This window comes from Chelonoidis abingdonii, chromosome 9, assembly GCF_003597395.2.
Source record: "Chelonoidis abingdonii isolate Lonesome George chromosome 9, CheloAbing_2.0, whole genome shotgun sequence".
NCBI classification, from domain to species: Eukaryota; Metazoa; Chordata; order Testudines; family Testudinidae; genus Chelonoidis; species Chelonoidis abingdonii.
Genome location: NC_133777.1, coordinates 69,651,149 through 69,664,281, shown reverse-complemented (window position 1 = coordinate 69,664,281; position 13,133 = coordinate 69,651,149). Strand labels below are relative to the sequence as shown.

Genomic DNA, 13,133 nt, shown 5'->3' with positions numbered 1-13,133 from the left:
GCATACTTCATCAAAATATTTTAGTCTTTTTGTGAGTAATTATGGAAACCGGAGAGGGATGATCCTGTGACGCAAAGATAAATTTACTGAAACAAACATATCATGCCCACAATTGTAAAAGGTGAATTTTGAAACAACAACTAAACCAGGTTCTATTTGTGTACAAATCTAATTACATTCTTATTCTGAAACAAACACTCACTAAGTCAATCACTTACCAAATACTTCAGTGCAAAAAGATTAACCATTACGGTTCAAGTCAGGACCTTTTCGTTATTAAAAACACATGAATTTTGGCACCTTAAAAATCAAAGTAACTTTATTTCAGTAATATCAAACAGATATCTAACACTGTGCCTCTCATCCTGAAATTGATGTGTGCTCAGGGTCATTATGCATTTATTCCTCAACATATTTGAGGAAAAACGTCAAAAGTCATACATTTATGTGCACACAGTTAGAATAAAAAACTTCTATTTAAACTAATTGTCTTTCAAAGAGGATTTAAATCCTCCACCTCTCACCCGCACTCAACTTTCCCAGTATTTATGGTTGTTGCAAAAGGAGACTGATTCAATAATTTTAATGAGGAAGTATTTAAGTAGACTGAACTAATTATTAGAAACCATCAAATTCTCCCCGTAACTCCTTTTAATGGGAGCTGTTAGCATGTAACTGACAGAATGGTCAGGCCCTAGATGGCTAGTACTACATCAATTTTCTTCACACTGCAATTAATATTTATAGAGAGTTATAAAAGCTCTCAAACCAATAAAAAACAAATTCAGAGTTAAGGCTGCTTCTCTTTTAACTCACTTCTCTTTTACTCTGTAAGAACTCTGCTTGCTGAAACAAAAACTAGATTGGCAGTTAACACACCAAGGCCCAGATCCTCAAAAGGTATTTAGGTATCTAGCTCCCATTGAATTCAATGGGAGTTAGGCACCTAAATACATTTGGGGATTGGCCATGGGCCTGATTCTTCTTTCACTTAGACCATTTTCAGACTGGCATTATAACTCCATTGATGCCTGTAGGGTTATGCCTCATTTTCGCAGATACAGATGACTAGAGAATCAGGTCCTGAGAATCTCCTTGCTTTAGCTAATTCAGAGTACAAACAAAACAGTTTTTGTATTTGTCTATATTATATTATGCATCCAAGCATCTATTTCAATGCCAGCTGTGGTACTCTGAGGGTATACTCTGCTTAAAATCAGAGTATAATCCATTAAAATCATAGCGACTATTACTGACTGAGCAGAGTCTGTATAATGGCTGCCAGGAACATACAGCGCCAGTTTAGTCTACTACATAGCAGTGACTGTGAATCATTGACATAATTGACTTACCTAACCACAATGGCCAACTACGACTACATATTAACTTTGGTGCACTGTAAGGATCACAATTCTTTTTCCTTTCTCGTCATATGAACAAAGTCCATAACATCAGATGCATTGGTGCCTATTTTAACCTTAAACCAATTGAGTAAAACATAAGAAAGTTGCTATCTAAAGTAGGTAACCCCAAGACACTAAACATTAACTTAGCTGTTATTAAGTAAATGCCCAATATTAATAAGTAAATTGGTGCATTTAAAAATACGCTCTCTTAAACCCAGTAATCCTTTGTCTTCTTATTCCCACCCCCGCCCCCCTAAACAGACAGAAATTGTATGGATAAGGCTGCAAAACTTAGAGACAGTTAGTTGGTTTCCTCTGTGAACAACAAAAGTGTTGATTTACTATATTCAGTCTGATTAATTTGTTTGTCATAGATCTTCTCTCTGTTTGGTAGCTCGGTTGTCTTCTTTGAGGGGTTTCGATTTCTTGTCTGCATCTTTTTTCTTTTTAGTTTTCTCTGGTTTGGTTTTATTTTTTACTTTTTCACTTTCTTTTGCTCCTTTGCCAGGGTACACCTGACCTTCTAGAGTTACATCTGCACACCTCTCCTGATTTACCAGAAAGTCTTTGATCTCCCACGCATAGCTCCCATCACGTAGCATATAGATGGCACGATTTGAGCCAACAATAAACCTAGATGAAAAAAACTTGTCAATTAGCATTTGGTCTTTGAAGTGCTCAAAACATTATGTTTCATTTAGAGCTATTCCAAGAGCAGGGTGTACTTAGTAGCATTAAGTGGTACATCTGCCTTTTTTTTTTTTTTTTTTTTTAAAAAGCAGATCGTGCTCAACCCAAAACACACACCATGGTAGCAAGTACAATTTCTTATTAGTCTCGCCAGGAAATTTGCTGTTATACAACTACTGCTATTAGCTACACATAAAAGTGTTGATATCTTATAATTAAGTCTGCGAGTTTGTCACAGAAGTCACAGATTCCGTGACCTCCATGACTTCCGCAGTGGCTCCTGTGCCAGTTGCATCGGCTGCTGCTGGGGCAGTCTGATCACCGCGCACCCAGCAGCAGAGTTTGAGTGTGGGAAGGGGCATGGGGGGGCACAGGATGGGGTGAGGCAGGTTCTGGCCACTGCTTACCTGGGGGGCTTCCCAGAAGCGGTGACATCGCCCTTGCTCAGCTGCTAGGCACATGCATGGCCAGGCAGCTCTGGGGGCTGCCTCTGCTCAGAGTGCTGGCTTCACAGCTCCCATTGGCAGGGAATCGCAGCAAACAGGAGCTACAGGGGCAGTGCCTGCAGGCTGAGGCAGCGCGCAGAACTACCTGACCCCCCTACTTAGGGCGGAGCTGAGCGAGATGGGTGTTGCCGCTTCCGGGGAGCCCCCCAGGCAAGCACCGCCACAGCCAGCCTCACCCCGTCCCGGGCCCCAACCCCTTGCCCATTCCCACACCCAAACTGACTCTGCTGCTGCTGCTGGGGGTCAGGCGTGGAGGCAGGTAGGCAAACCCATCCCAAGTTTTAGTCATGGGTAAAAGTCAGAGACTGGTCACGGGCTGTGAATTTTTGTTTACTGCCCGTTACTTCTACTAAAAATACCCGTGACTAAACCATAGCCTTACTTACAATAAATACTCATTAATATGTATAAAACAAAGCAAAGAGGAAAGTGAAGAATATAAGCTCAAAAACTAAGTAAGAACGAGGATATTAAATTATCTAAAGTTTTTGGCTGTGTTGAGACTTGGTGCCTTCAAGGAAACCACAGAAAGACACATCTGCCTATGTTTCAAAAATGTAGTTGATGAATATTTAAGAATATATGAAAAATATTACAACAAGATTCTATTAAGTAGCTAATAAATAAACTGCCAACATGCATTAAATCTCTTTCACAGAAAAAGAAATAAACAGTATTCCATTAGTGGATGCAAGATCAATATAGCAACAGAACTCTGTCTGCCTCCTCACCAGCACAGGCAATCTATCATCCTTCTATTTCGAAAGGATCTCTGAAAGTTTATTTTTAGTAAAAGGAATTAAAAGCTCAGGGTACGTCTACGCTGCACGATTATTTCGAATTAGCTTAAACCGATATTACAAAACAGATCTAATAAAATCAGTTTAGCGCGTCCACAGTGGGATCCTGAAATCGATTGTTTGCGTCCATAGTCCAAAGCTACCATCGATTTCAGGAGCGGTGCACTGTGGGTAGCTGTTCCTCAGCTATCCCATAGTTCCCACTTCCGTGTTGAGAGCACAGTGCCTGATGGGGCAGAAAACACTGCCCCGGGTGGTGCTGGGTACAGCCTCACCCCTCCCTTTGTGAAGGCAGCAACACCTTTTGTCGCCCTCTTTTCCTGCCGATTTGACACACGCCACCTAGCACAGGCAATCTTTCCCTTTTTTTTCACGTCTGGTGGGGGGAAAAACTGAGGAGCTTTCCCTAACCGCCAGAACCCTTGCGAACGTTTGACCCTAAGAATGTGGAGCATCAGCCAAGGAATGTCAATAATTTCAGAACTGCTGTGTGACTGTGGGATAGCTGAGTCTCTCAGTACCCTCCCTCTCCTGAGCGTCCATTTGGGTCTCTGCGCTTCCGTTACGCTTTCACGCAGGCTTTTCCTGGGATCTTTTATTAACGCTTCGGCATTCGGTTCTGTACGAGAGTGTTACAAACAGATTTGTCTGCCCCATACGCGATTCAGACTGTTCTTCTCCGTCCCACCGTCTAGTGGAGCTCTTTTTCATCTTCGACCTCGCATCGCCAGCGTGCTGATCAGAGTCCACGCTGGGCAACGAGGAAATGTAATCTCAAAACGTTCGCAGGCTTTTTCCATGTTACCTGCCCCTGCCAGTCCGATTCAGTTGCTGTCCGAGCGGTCAGTGCTCTGACCTACTGGTGCCGTCCGCGAGGCCAATAACGTTGATTTCCTCCACACGACCCTATCCGAGTTATCCTATCGAATTTAGCGCTTACTCTCTCAGTTTGGAGGAGTTTGAAATCATTTATCAACGTCTTAACTCGATATTAATGACGACGTCATGTGAACGGATACAGCGTTAAATCGGTATATCGGCCATTAAACCGATTTAAAGTTGCAGTGTAGACCTGGCCTTAGTGATGACACAGACTTCCAGGTGGAATACTTTCTCATCAAGCACATAAACAATTACAATTAAAAAGACAGATGGCTGGATTGAGTTAGAAAAAGGATAGGCCATACAGACACTATGACTAAGGGCTGGTCTACACTATACAATTAAACTGCCATATGTCAACCTATGTCAACCTAATTATGTCAATGTCTACATTACAGCCTTCCTCCTGCCGATGAAAGTGCCCTACAACACCGATAGAATAATTCCACCTCCACGAGTGGTGTAAGGCTTAGTTGGTGTAGTTAGGGTGATGCAGTGTCCGTGCAGAGGCTGCGTCCTTTACACTGGCTGTCTTGTCAATTTCACATGGGGCGGGGGGGGGAGGGGGGGAGAGCCTCTGCTCCCCTGGAGAGCTGGGTAGCTGGATGCTGCTTCCGCCTGAGACCTAGGGCAAGAAGCTTGGGCGGCTCCCTGCCCACCTTGGGGCACTACTGGCAGGAAGCTGCCAGCAGAGCTGAGAGACTGGGCTCTCAGTTCCCCACACTGCCCCTCTTCGGTTGGTGGAAGCGCTGCTGCTGAGGACACACATCACCGACCCAAGGAGGGTAGTGTGGACATGCACCACCACAGAGATTACTGTGGTGGCTATAAGTCAACCTCATAAAGGTGGATCCACGTTTACAGTATAGACATACCTTAAGTCTTAAAGAAGCTTTGTATACCTGACCACACTACTACCAAGGAGGCTTGAAGGAAGGCTAAAAAGGTATAAACAGTGATTTAGGAGAGCAAAGAAACAGACCGAGAGAAACAGAACAGCTCTGAAGAACACTTCGAGAAAGAAACATCAGGGTCCTGTCAAAGCCATACAGAACTGTGAAAACAATTATTTACCTTTGTACATCATAGTTTGCATTGAAGAGACTGCCTTGCCACAGGCTGGTAATTTCCTCAGTCTCTTTTTCAGTGGGATTTCCTGACACTGTGACAAACATCATAAGAGTCTTCCCTTTTTTTGTCATTTTCAGGATACTCTCAGGCTTGCTTGGATCAATTTCGGAGAAGTCTATTGGTGCTGATGGCCTTTTGTGTTCAGGAAGATCTCCCTCTTCTATGTCATCATCTTTCTGTTTTGAAACAAACAGATTTTAATTACACATTAAACTTAACGCGCCACCTCAATATAAACTCCAACCCATTGCAGAACTATTCTTTTGACATTTGTCACTGTTTAGTTTAGAAAATTATTAGACACTACTTGTGATAAAGAGCAAGATGTGTTTAATTATGAGGATTCTAAAATAAAGACAAATATAGCAAAATTGCATGCACCTTGTATACTTTGTGGAACCTACAAAAGCAGTGTTGCAATGTACATGTACACACACACCCTTAAGAGTTAGTAGCTCTTCCTGAAATTTTTTTTTTTTTTTTTTTAAATTTAGGTTCCCTGTACATTTACCTTCATTTCTACACCATGCCCTACACCAGCTTATGAATCAGGTATTATCCTCCGACCACATGATGGAGACAGGAAAAGAATGCTGGTTCGGATGAATGGCCGCAGCTGTTTTCCTGTCTGGAACAAGTGGAGTTTGCTTTTTTACTCACTGACCTAGGGTTTTAAATTGAATTTCTATCACAACGTTGTTCTGCAGTCTTTTACTTTGGGGAATTACAGTGTTACTTCTTAAATAGGTATTTAAGCTTTTCCTTCTTCACTGCTTGCAAACTGGTTTTGATTGAACTTTTGCGAGTTGTATATACAAAGCAGAGCCAAAAAGAGAGAATACACCTCTACCCCGATAAAACAATGTCCTTGGGAGACAAAAAAAAAAAAAAAAAAAAAAAAAAAAAAAATCTTACTGCATTATAGGTGAAACCGCTATATATTGAACTTGCTTTGATCTGCCGGAGTGTGCAGCCCTGTCCCCCGGAGCACTGCTTTACCGCGTTATATCCGAATTCATGTTATATCGGGTCACGTTATACCAGGGTAGAGGCGTAGTTGTCTAGTGGACTGAGCTCAGAAATTCTAAGTTCCTCCCAGCTCTGCTACCAACTTACTGTGCAGCCTTCAGTAAATCATTTATGGTGGATTTTTCACAAGCATGTAAGTGATTTACTAGCACAAATTCCATGGGGAAAAAGATCACAAACACTTCTGAAAATCCCATCCTTATTCTCTCTGCCTAGTCCCCATTCCTGAAAATTGGGAAGAACACTTTTTGGAGATGCTGAGAAAGGGCATGTTTGTAAAGTATTGTGAAAGCGTAAAGCATATTACTGAGAAATAATTTTTACGAAACAGAAAAGCAATTCTCAGTACTATTCTAAAATTGGTTTAAGCCACACTGTAATAAACCTCTGTCCCAAATCTGGACCTTAGCGTCCAAAATCTGGGTGCTTAGCATGAACCTCCAAGCTTAATTACCAGCTTGGATCTTATCTCGCTGCTACCAATCAGGATTCTGAGTACCTGATAAACTCTCTGGTCTCCCCAAACCTTTCCCTGGGGGACCCCCAAGACTCAGATGCCCTGAGCCTCCAACAAAGGGAAATAACCCACTTCCCTTCCTGCTCTTTACTTCCTCCCAGATTTTCCCGCCCTGGGGATACTAGGAGATTTCCCTGCTTCAATCCCTTGAAACACAAAACAGAGAGGACGATTTACCTTCCCCCCTCCTTCTTCTCCCCCCTCCCAGTCTTTCCCTGAGAGAGACAGTACTCCTGGCACAGAGATTCCTATCCCCTTGCCTTAACTAGGAAAAGAAAATCCAACAAGTTTTAAAAAGAAAGCTTTATATAAAAAAGAAAGAAAAAACACATGACATGATCACTGCATCAAGATGACATAACACAGGGCTATTGCTTAAAAGAAAATATGAATAATCAGCCTTATTCAAAAAGATATCCAATTTAAACATTCCAGCAACTCCACACATGTAAATACAAAATACAATATAAACCTATTGCTTTTCCTTTTGTACTCACAACTTGGGAACAGAAGGGTAGAGAGAAGCTTGGAGATAGAAAAAAAAAAAAAAAGCTCTTCCCTCATAGCCGAGAGAAAACAAACAGGCAGAACAAAGACAAAACACACCCAGAAGTTCCCTCCCTCACTTTGAAAAATCCGGTTTCCTGATTGGTCCTCTGGTCAGGTGTTTGGTTCCCTTTGTTAACCCTTTACAGGTAAAAGAAACATTAACCCTTAGCTATCTGTTTATGACACACACAAATGTAATTTATTTTGTACTTTTGAAAAGAGGAGCTAGGAATACAAAGTTTCAACTAATCCTTATACATTACTCAAACTGGCTAAGACTGCAGTAACACCACCTGCCTATTAATATCAATTAGCTGAAGGGCTATGAAAATTTATTCATTTTCTCAAATTAGTATTGCTTTGGTTTGAGCAAGTACAACCTTCCATCAAAAGGAGTGATTGACAGCTTCTCTACACAGCACTTCATCACTTGAAGATCTCTCAGAAAGCTTTATAGAAGAGATATGTATTACTGTGTGAAGTCCAAAACTAATAACTAGAAGCAAGACAAACACGTGATTTTCAGTATAAAATGAATAGGTAAGTCTGCCAGGCATGTATGAACATGAAGTTTCACAAAGTACTAAATGGATTAAATGACACTCATACACCACCACTTTCTCTGTTTTCTCCTCACATACCCCTTCCTAAAATGAACGCTCTCTGTTATTGATTTCCACATACTGTATTGTATATATTTCTATTACAGAATTAGCTTAAAAAACCTGTGGTAATTTATGATTTTAGCTGTGAGCCAACTCTGGGGTATGTCGAAGTTTAAAATTAGTGCAATAATAAATGGTTTTAAAGAACATAAATTTTAGCCATGGAAAGAATTCTGGCCCAGATTTTGGCTCCACTTCTGGCTCTCTTATGCTCTTCAGACTATACAAAGTAGAGGGAAAGCAACCGTGGAGGGGCTGTTAGAGATTACCCTGACATATGGGAACCCTTGGGTGGCATAAAGAAGATGTAGTGTGCTCCATGCTACTTGCCCCTCCAGTATAATGGGCAAGGCCTGAGCACAATGCGTGCTGGCCAATCACTGCCCTCTTTAACTCCCCCAGGAGCCATGAAAAGCATACATTAAAAACCCTTAAACTCCTTTAACTATTACATGTCTGATTCAGTTCTATGTGCTCGCAGGTTCAAGGCAAGGATAAGAGCAGCTTAGCGGTAACTTTGCCTTCCTCCCTCAACTGTGTCAAGAATGAGTTCAGAGCAGTTGAAGATTATGCCCTGTGTGTATAAAGATATATGGTACATTATTAAATAATCGGGAATTAATCCTCAACATCCCTGAGAGACTGGTAAATATTCTCATTATACAAGTGGGAAAACTGAGGTAGGGGGATAAAGTAACTTGTCCAAAGCCAGACAGTAAGTTAGTAGCTGAGCCAGGATTTGAATTTTAGTATTTCCTGACTCCTAACACCACAACCATTCTTCCATATGGTCTCATTTTTATCAATCCCATGCTCTGTTATAACTGTCCTTTTCTTCCTCTGCCCTTTATCTGACACTTCCAGTTTCCTCATCCCACACATTTACAGCTACTTCAAATTTCCTTTCTGACATCCAGAAGGTTGGGGGAGGAGGTGGCAAAGGCAGGGGGACATGAGGAGGAGGAAGAGGAGAGTGCACATATAGCCATCTTACAAATTCTTCAGCCTCACAAGGCCTGTGTGCTCTTTTGGCAGCCCCCTGGAAAGGCAGGGCGTGACTCCCACTTTCCAAGCCTTGCTGTTGGTTACCACAGAGATAGGAAACACTAAAAAATAAGGCTCTCCACAAGGAAGCATATTAGCTAGTCATGATTACCATCATTTTAAACCAAGGGTTAAATCATGTTTTAACATCATTTTAGTTAAAACATATTAGGTTACACAATTTCTAATGCAGTGCTTTTTTCCCTGTAGACAAAGCCTTAGTGCCAGTTCATAGAATTAGAAGTCCAGAAGTTGCTCAACAAAAATACTCGGTTCAGCAGAATCAGGTGGCTTTTGTCTTCTCTGCAAAAATCTCCTGTGCAAAAGGCACATGCAAAAACCAGTTCCCACACTTTGACTTGGAACCCTGTGTAACTGGGTACAGATAAAAGTGATATATTTTTACCTCTGCTGCTTTCAAAAACAGAACAAGACATTCTGAACCACAACCACAGGGGAAGGAATGGAATCAGAAGGATCTGTGGCATCTGGGAGAGACAAACAGAAAAGGCAGCAGATGGGGAGAAAAGAAATAGAAGAGACTGTAGCGACAGAAGGACCCATAGGGAGACAGGGAACAGGCAATAAAGGAAAGTGAACAGAACATAAGAACCGTCTGACCCAGTATGGCCAATGATCCATCTAGCCCAATATCCATTCTTCCTATAGCACAGGGGTCAGCAACCTTTCAGAAGTGGTGCGCTGAGTCTTCATTTATTCACTTTAATTTAAGGTTTCACGTGCCGGTAACACCTGTTAACATTTTCAGATGGTTTCTTTCTTTAAGTCTATAACATATAACTAAACAACTGTTGTTTGTAAAGTAAATAAGGTTTTTAATATGCTTAAGAAGCTTCATTTAAAATTAAATTAAAATGCAGAGCACCCTCCCCCCCCCCCCCGATCAGTGCCCAGGACCCGGGCAGTGTGAGTGCCACTGAAAATCAGCTTGTATGCCACCTTCGACACGCATGCCATAGGTTGCCTACCCCTGCTAGAGTGGCTGATGTCAGATTCTTCAAAGGGAATGAACAGAACCAGGCAATTACTGAGTGATCCATCCCATCATCTGGCAGTCGTCATTTTGTACATACTGCTGGGATTATGCTTTCCAGTGTGTATTACTATGCATTTGACAACACTGAATGTCACCTGCCATTCTGTTGCCCAAACCACCCTGTTTTGTGAGATCCCTTTGTAACTCACTGCAGTCAGCTTTGGACCTAAGTATCTTGAGTAATTTTGTATCATCTCCAAACTTTGCCACATCATTGTCTACCCCATTTTCCAGACTTTGTATGAATATGTTTGAACAGTAATGGCCTCAGTACAGATCCTTGGAAGACATTGCTATTCACCTCTCTCTAGCCTGAAAAATCACCATTTACTCCTTCCAATTGTTTCCTTTTAGCCAGTTACTGATCCATCAATCTTAGCCCATAACTGCCTAGTTTGCTTAAGAACTCTTGGTGAGGGACCTTGTCAAAGGCTTTCTGAAAGTCCAAGTACACTATATCCACTATATCACTTGATCCACATTTGCTGACCCCCTCATTCTAATAGATTGGTGAGGTACGATTTCCCTTTTCAAAAGGTGTGTTGACTCTTCCCCAACTAACTGTGTTCATCTGTGTGTCTGATAATTCTGTTCTTTAGTATAATTTCAGCCCATCTGCCTGGTACTGAAGTTAGGCTTACCAGCCTATAATTGCCAGGAGCGCCTCAGAAACTCTTTTTTTTGGTTTTTTAAATTGGCCTTTACCAGCTGACTGGTGGATAACTAACCTAACAGACTGATTTAAGCAATAGGTTACATACCACACTTAGTAGCTCTGCACTTTCATATTTGAGTTCCTTCAGAACTCTTGGGTGAATACCATCTGCTCCTGGTGACTTATGACTGTTTAATAAATGAAGTTGTTAACATGTATGAGTAGTACAGGTCCGCAAGATTGGAGCCTCGAATAGTAACTAGTTTGAAAGTCAGTCTAGTTGGGAAGAGATAGTGGAGAATAAAATGGGCTACAATAAGTTGACCTGAATAACTGATGACATGTGGTACCTTAATTTGTCCTCTCAACCACAACTACCTAGTAGAAACCATGTATCTGTTCGTTCAATCTCGCAAAATAACTATCTACTTGCTCACTAGCTTTGACCACAGCAGAGTTCTCAAGCAGGGAGGGAATCAAGTTCTGGCCACAGTAAAGTGGACAGGGCTCAAACTGCCAACTCTCAGGTTACTTGCACTCATCCCAGACTATAACTGGGGGTTTCAGGCAGATGATGGAAGGGGTGGGGGGTCATGCGGGGCCTAGGATCCTACTTATTCCATCCCCCCCCAAAACCTTTTATCGCCTCTATCTGATGGAGATGGAGTATGTCACAGCGGGGCCGAACCCCTTTGCCGGCAAGGGAACCCCGACCCCACCAGCACAGCTCGCTCCCCACCCCCTTGTTAGGGGAACCTCGGCCGGTTCTCCCCGCCCAGCGGAGGGAAGTAGCCAGCGCGGTCCCCGCCCAGGCGGACACGGCTCCAACAGCAGCTTTGGGGAAGTGTCCCGCCGCCCGTTGGGGCAGGAGAGCGGCCTCCCGTCGGCCGCGGCCGAGCTGCGCGGAGCCCCGTGGCGCGGGAGGGAAGCGGACAGCAATGGGGACGCGAGGGCCCCGCGGGGAGCACATGTCAATTCAGGGCTAAGCAGCGGGGGTCGGGAAGCTGAGCGCGGGGGGGGGGGGGCACCACGTGGATACCGGGGAGCAGTGGGGGACCGAGGGAGCCAGTGCCGGGCCCCGACCCAGCCCGTACCTCCCACTGCTCCAGCAGCCGCGCCATGTCCGCATCGTTATAATCCCGAATGTCCTTCTTCTTCTTGGCGGGCTGGGCCCGCCGCTTCCCCTCCGGCTCGCCACTCCCGGCGGCCGCGGCCAGCAGCAGCAGCACCAGGCCCAGGCCGGCCCAGCCAGCGGCCGCCGCCATCTTCTCCAGACTCTGTGAGGAGGAGGTGCCTCCTCCGAGTCCTGCCTCCGGGGCGGGGGCAACAGCGGCTCGGCCTCTGCCCGGGGGCCTGGCCTGAGATCCCGGAAAGGGAGGCGGGCGGAAGATGGGGGTAGGGCAGCAGCAGGGGCTGCCCATCTACCGGTCAGGGATGGGAGCCCAAAGGCAGAAGTGCCGCCCGCCTCACCTTTAACAGGAAGGCGTCACTCATCCATTCCCAGCCTGGCTTGACACTGGGGGCAGCCTCCGCGCACGTAGGCCCGGCCCAGCCCAGCTCAAGCCCTACTGGCGGCCAGGGGACTGCCTGGGCGTAACGCAGGGCGGGGTTCGGCCCGATCACTGTAACGGAAGAGACCCTAGGTTTGAAAAGACCGTTCAGAAAGTAAAGTAAAGTTTGAACATCTGTAAGTGATTGCTGCCCTCGCCGTTCCTTCAGGTGGGTGAACGGACGCGGCACTGCCAACCCCAAATGTTCAAAAGTCAAGAGTCAAGCTTGAAATTGGCTTTACAATCATGAGACTAGGTAAAAATAATAGATTTATTGTTCTTTTTACTTGCCTTCTGCTTTTTGAGCCTTTTGGACGCACTGGGGTCACATTTTGAAGCTTTCTCTGCAGCTATGAGGGCTAGAAACTTTTTCTTAAAGAAAGAAGGCTGAAATCATCACATATCCACTTGACTCCTGGAGCTGGGGCTTTAAAGAAAACAATAATTATCATGAGACTCATGACAAAAGCATGAGAGTTGGCAATACTGCAGATATGTTTAGTCTGTGCTGTAAGGATTGGCTCCCAGTGTTGGGGATGCTCTGGCTTTTGGAACATGTCCCAGAGATCTCATGCAATTGTAGCAGAAGACTTGCTTTAACTGCCATGTTGTCTCTGAAGGATGAAACCATGAGGGGCTATAGCTTCTAAGG

The 13,133-nt window shown here is 44.0% G+C and overlaps 1 protein-coding gene across 1 annotated transcript; it reads right to left on the bottom strand.

The window, feature by feature from the left end:
• Positions 1–301: 301 nt before the first annotated feature.
• Positions 302–12,225, bottom strand: MESD (mesoderm development LRP chaperone). The gene is made up of 3 exons (XM_032771901.2): positions 12,026–12,225; positions 5,359–5,591; positions 302–2,039 (listed from the first exon to the last, which is right to left on the bottom strand). Exons 1-3 carry the CDS (start codon positions 12,194–12,196, stop codon positions 1,775–1,777), a joined length of 669 nt encoding a protein of 222 aa, XP_032627792.1. The 5' UTR covers positions 12,197–12,225; the 3' UTR covers positions 302–1,774.
• Between the last annotated feature and the right edge of the window lie 908 nt (positions 12,226–13,133).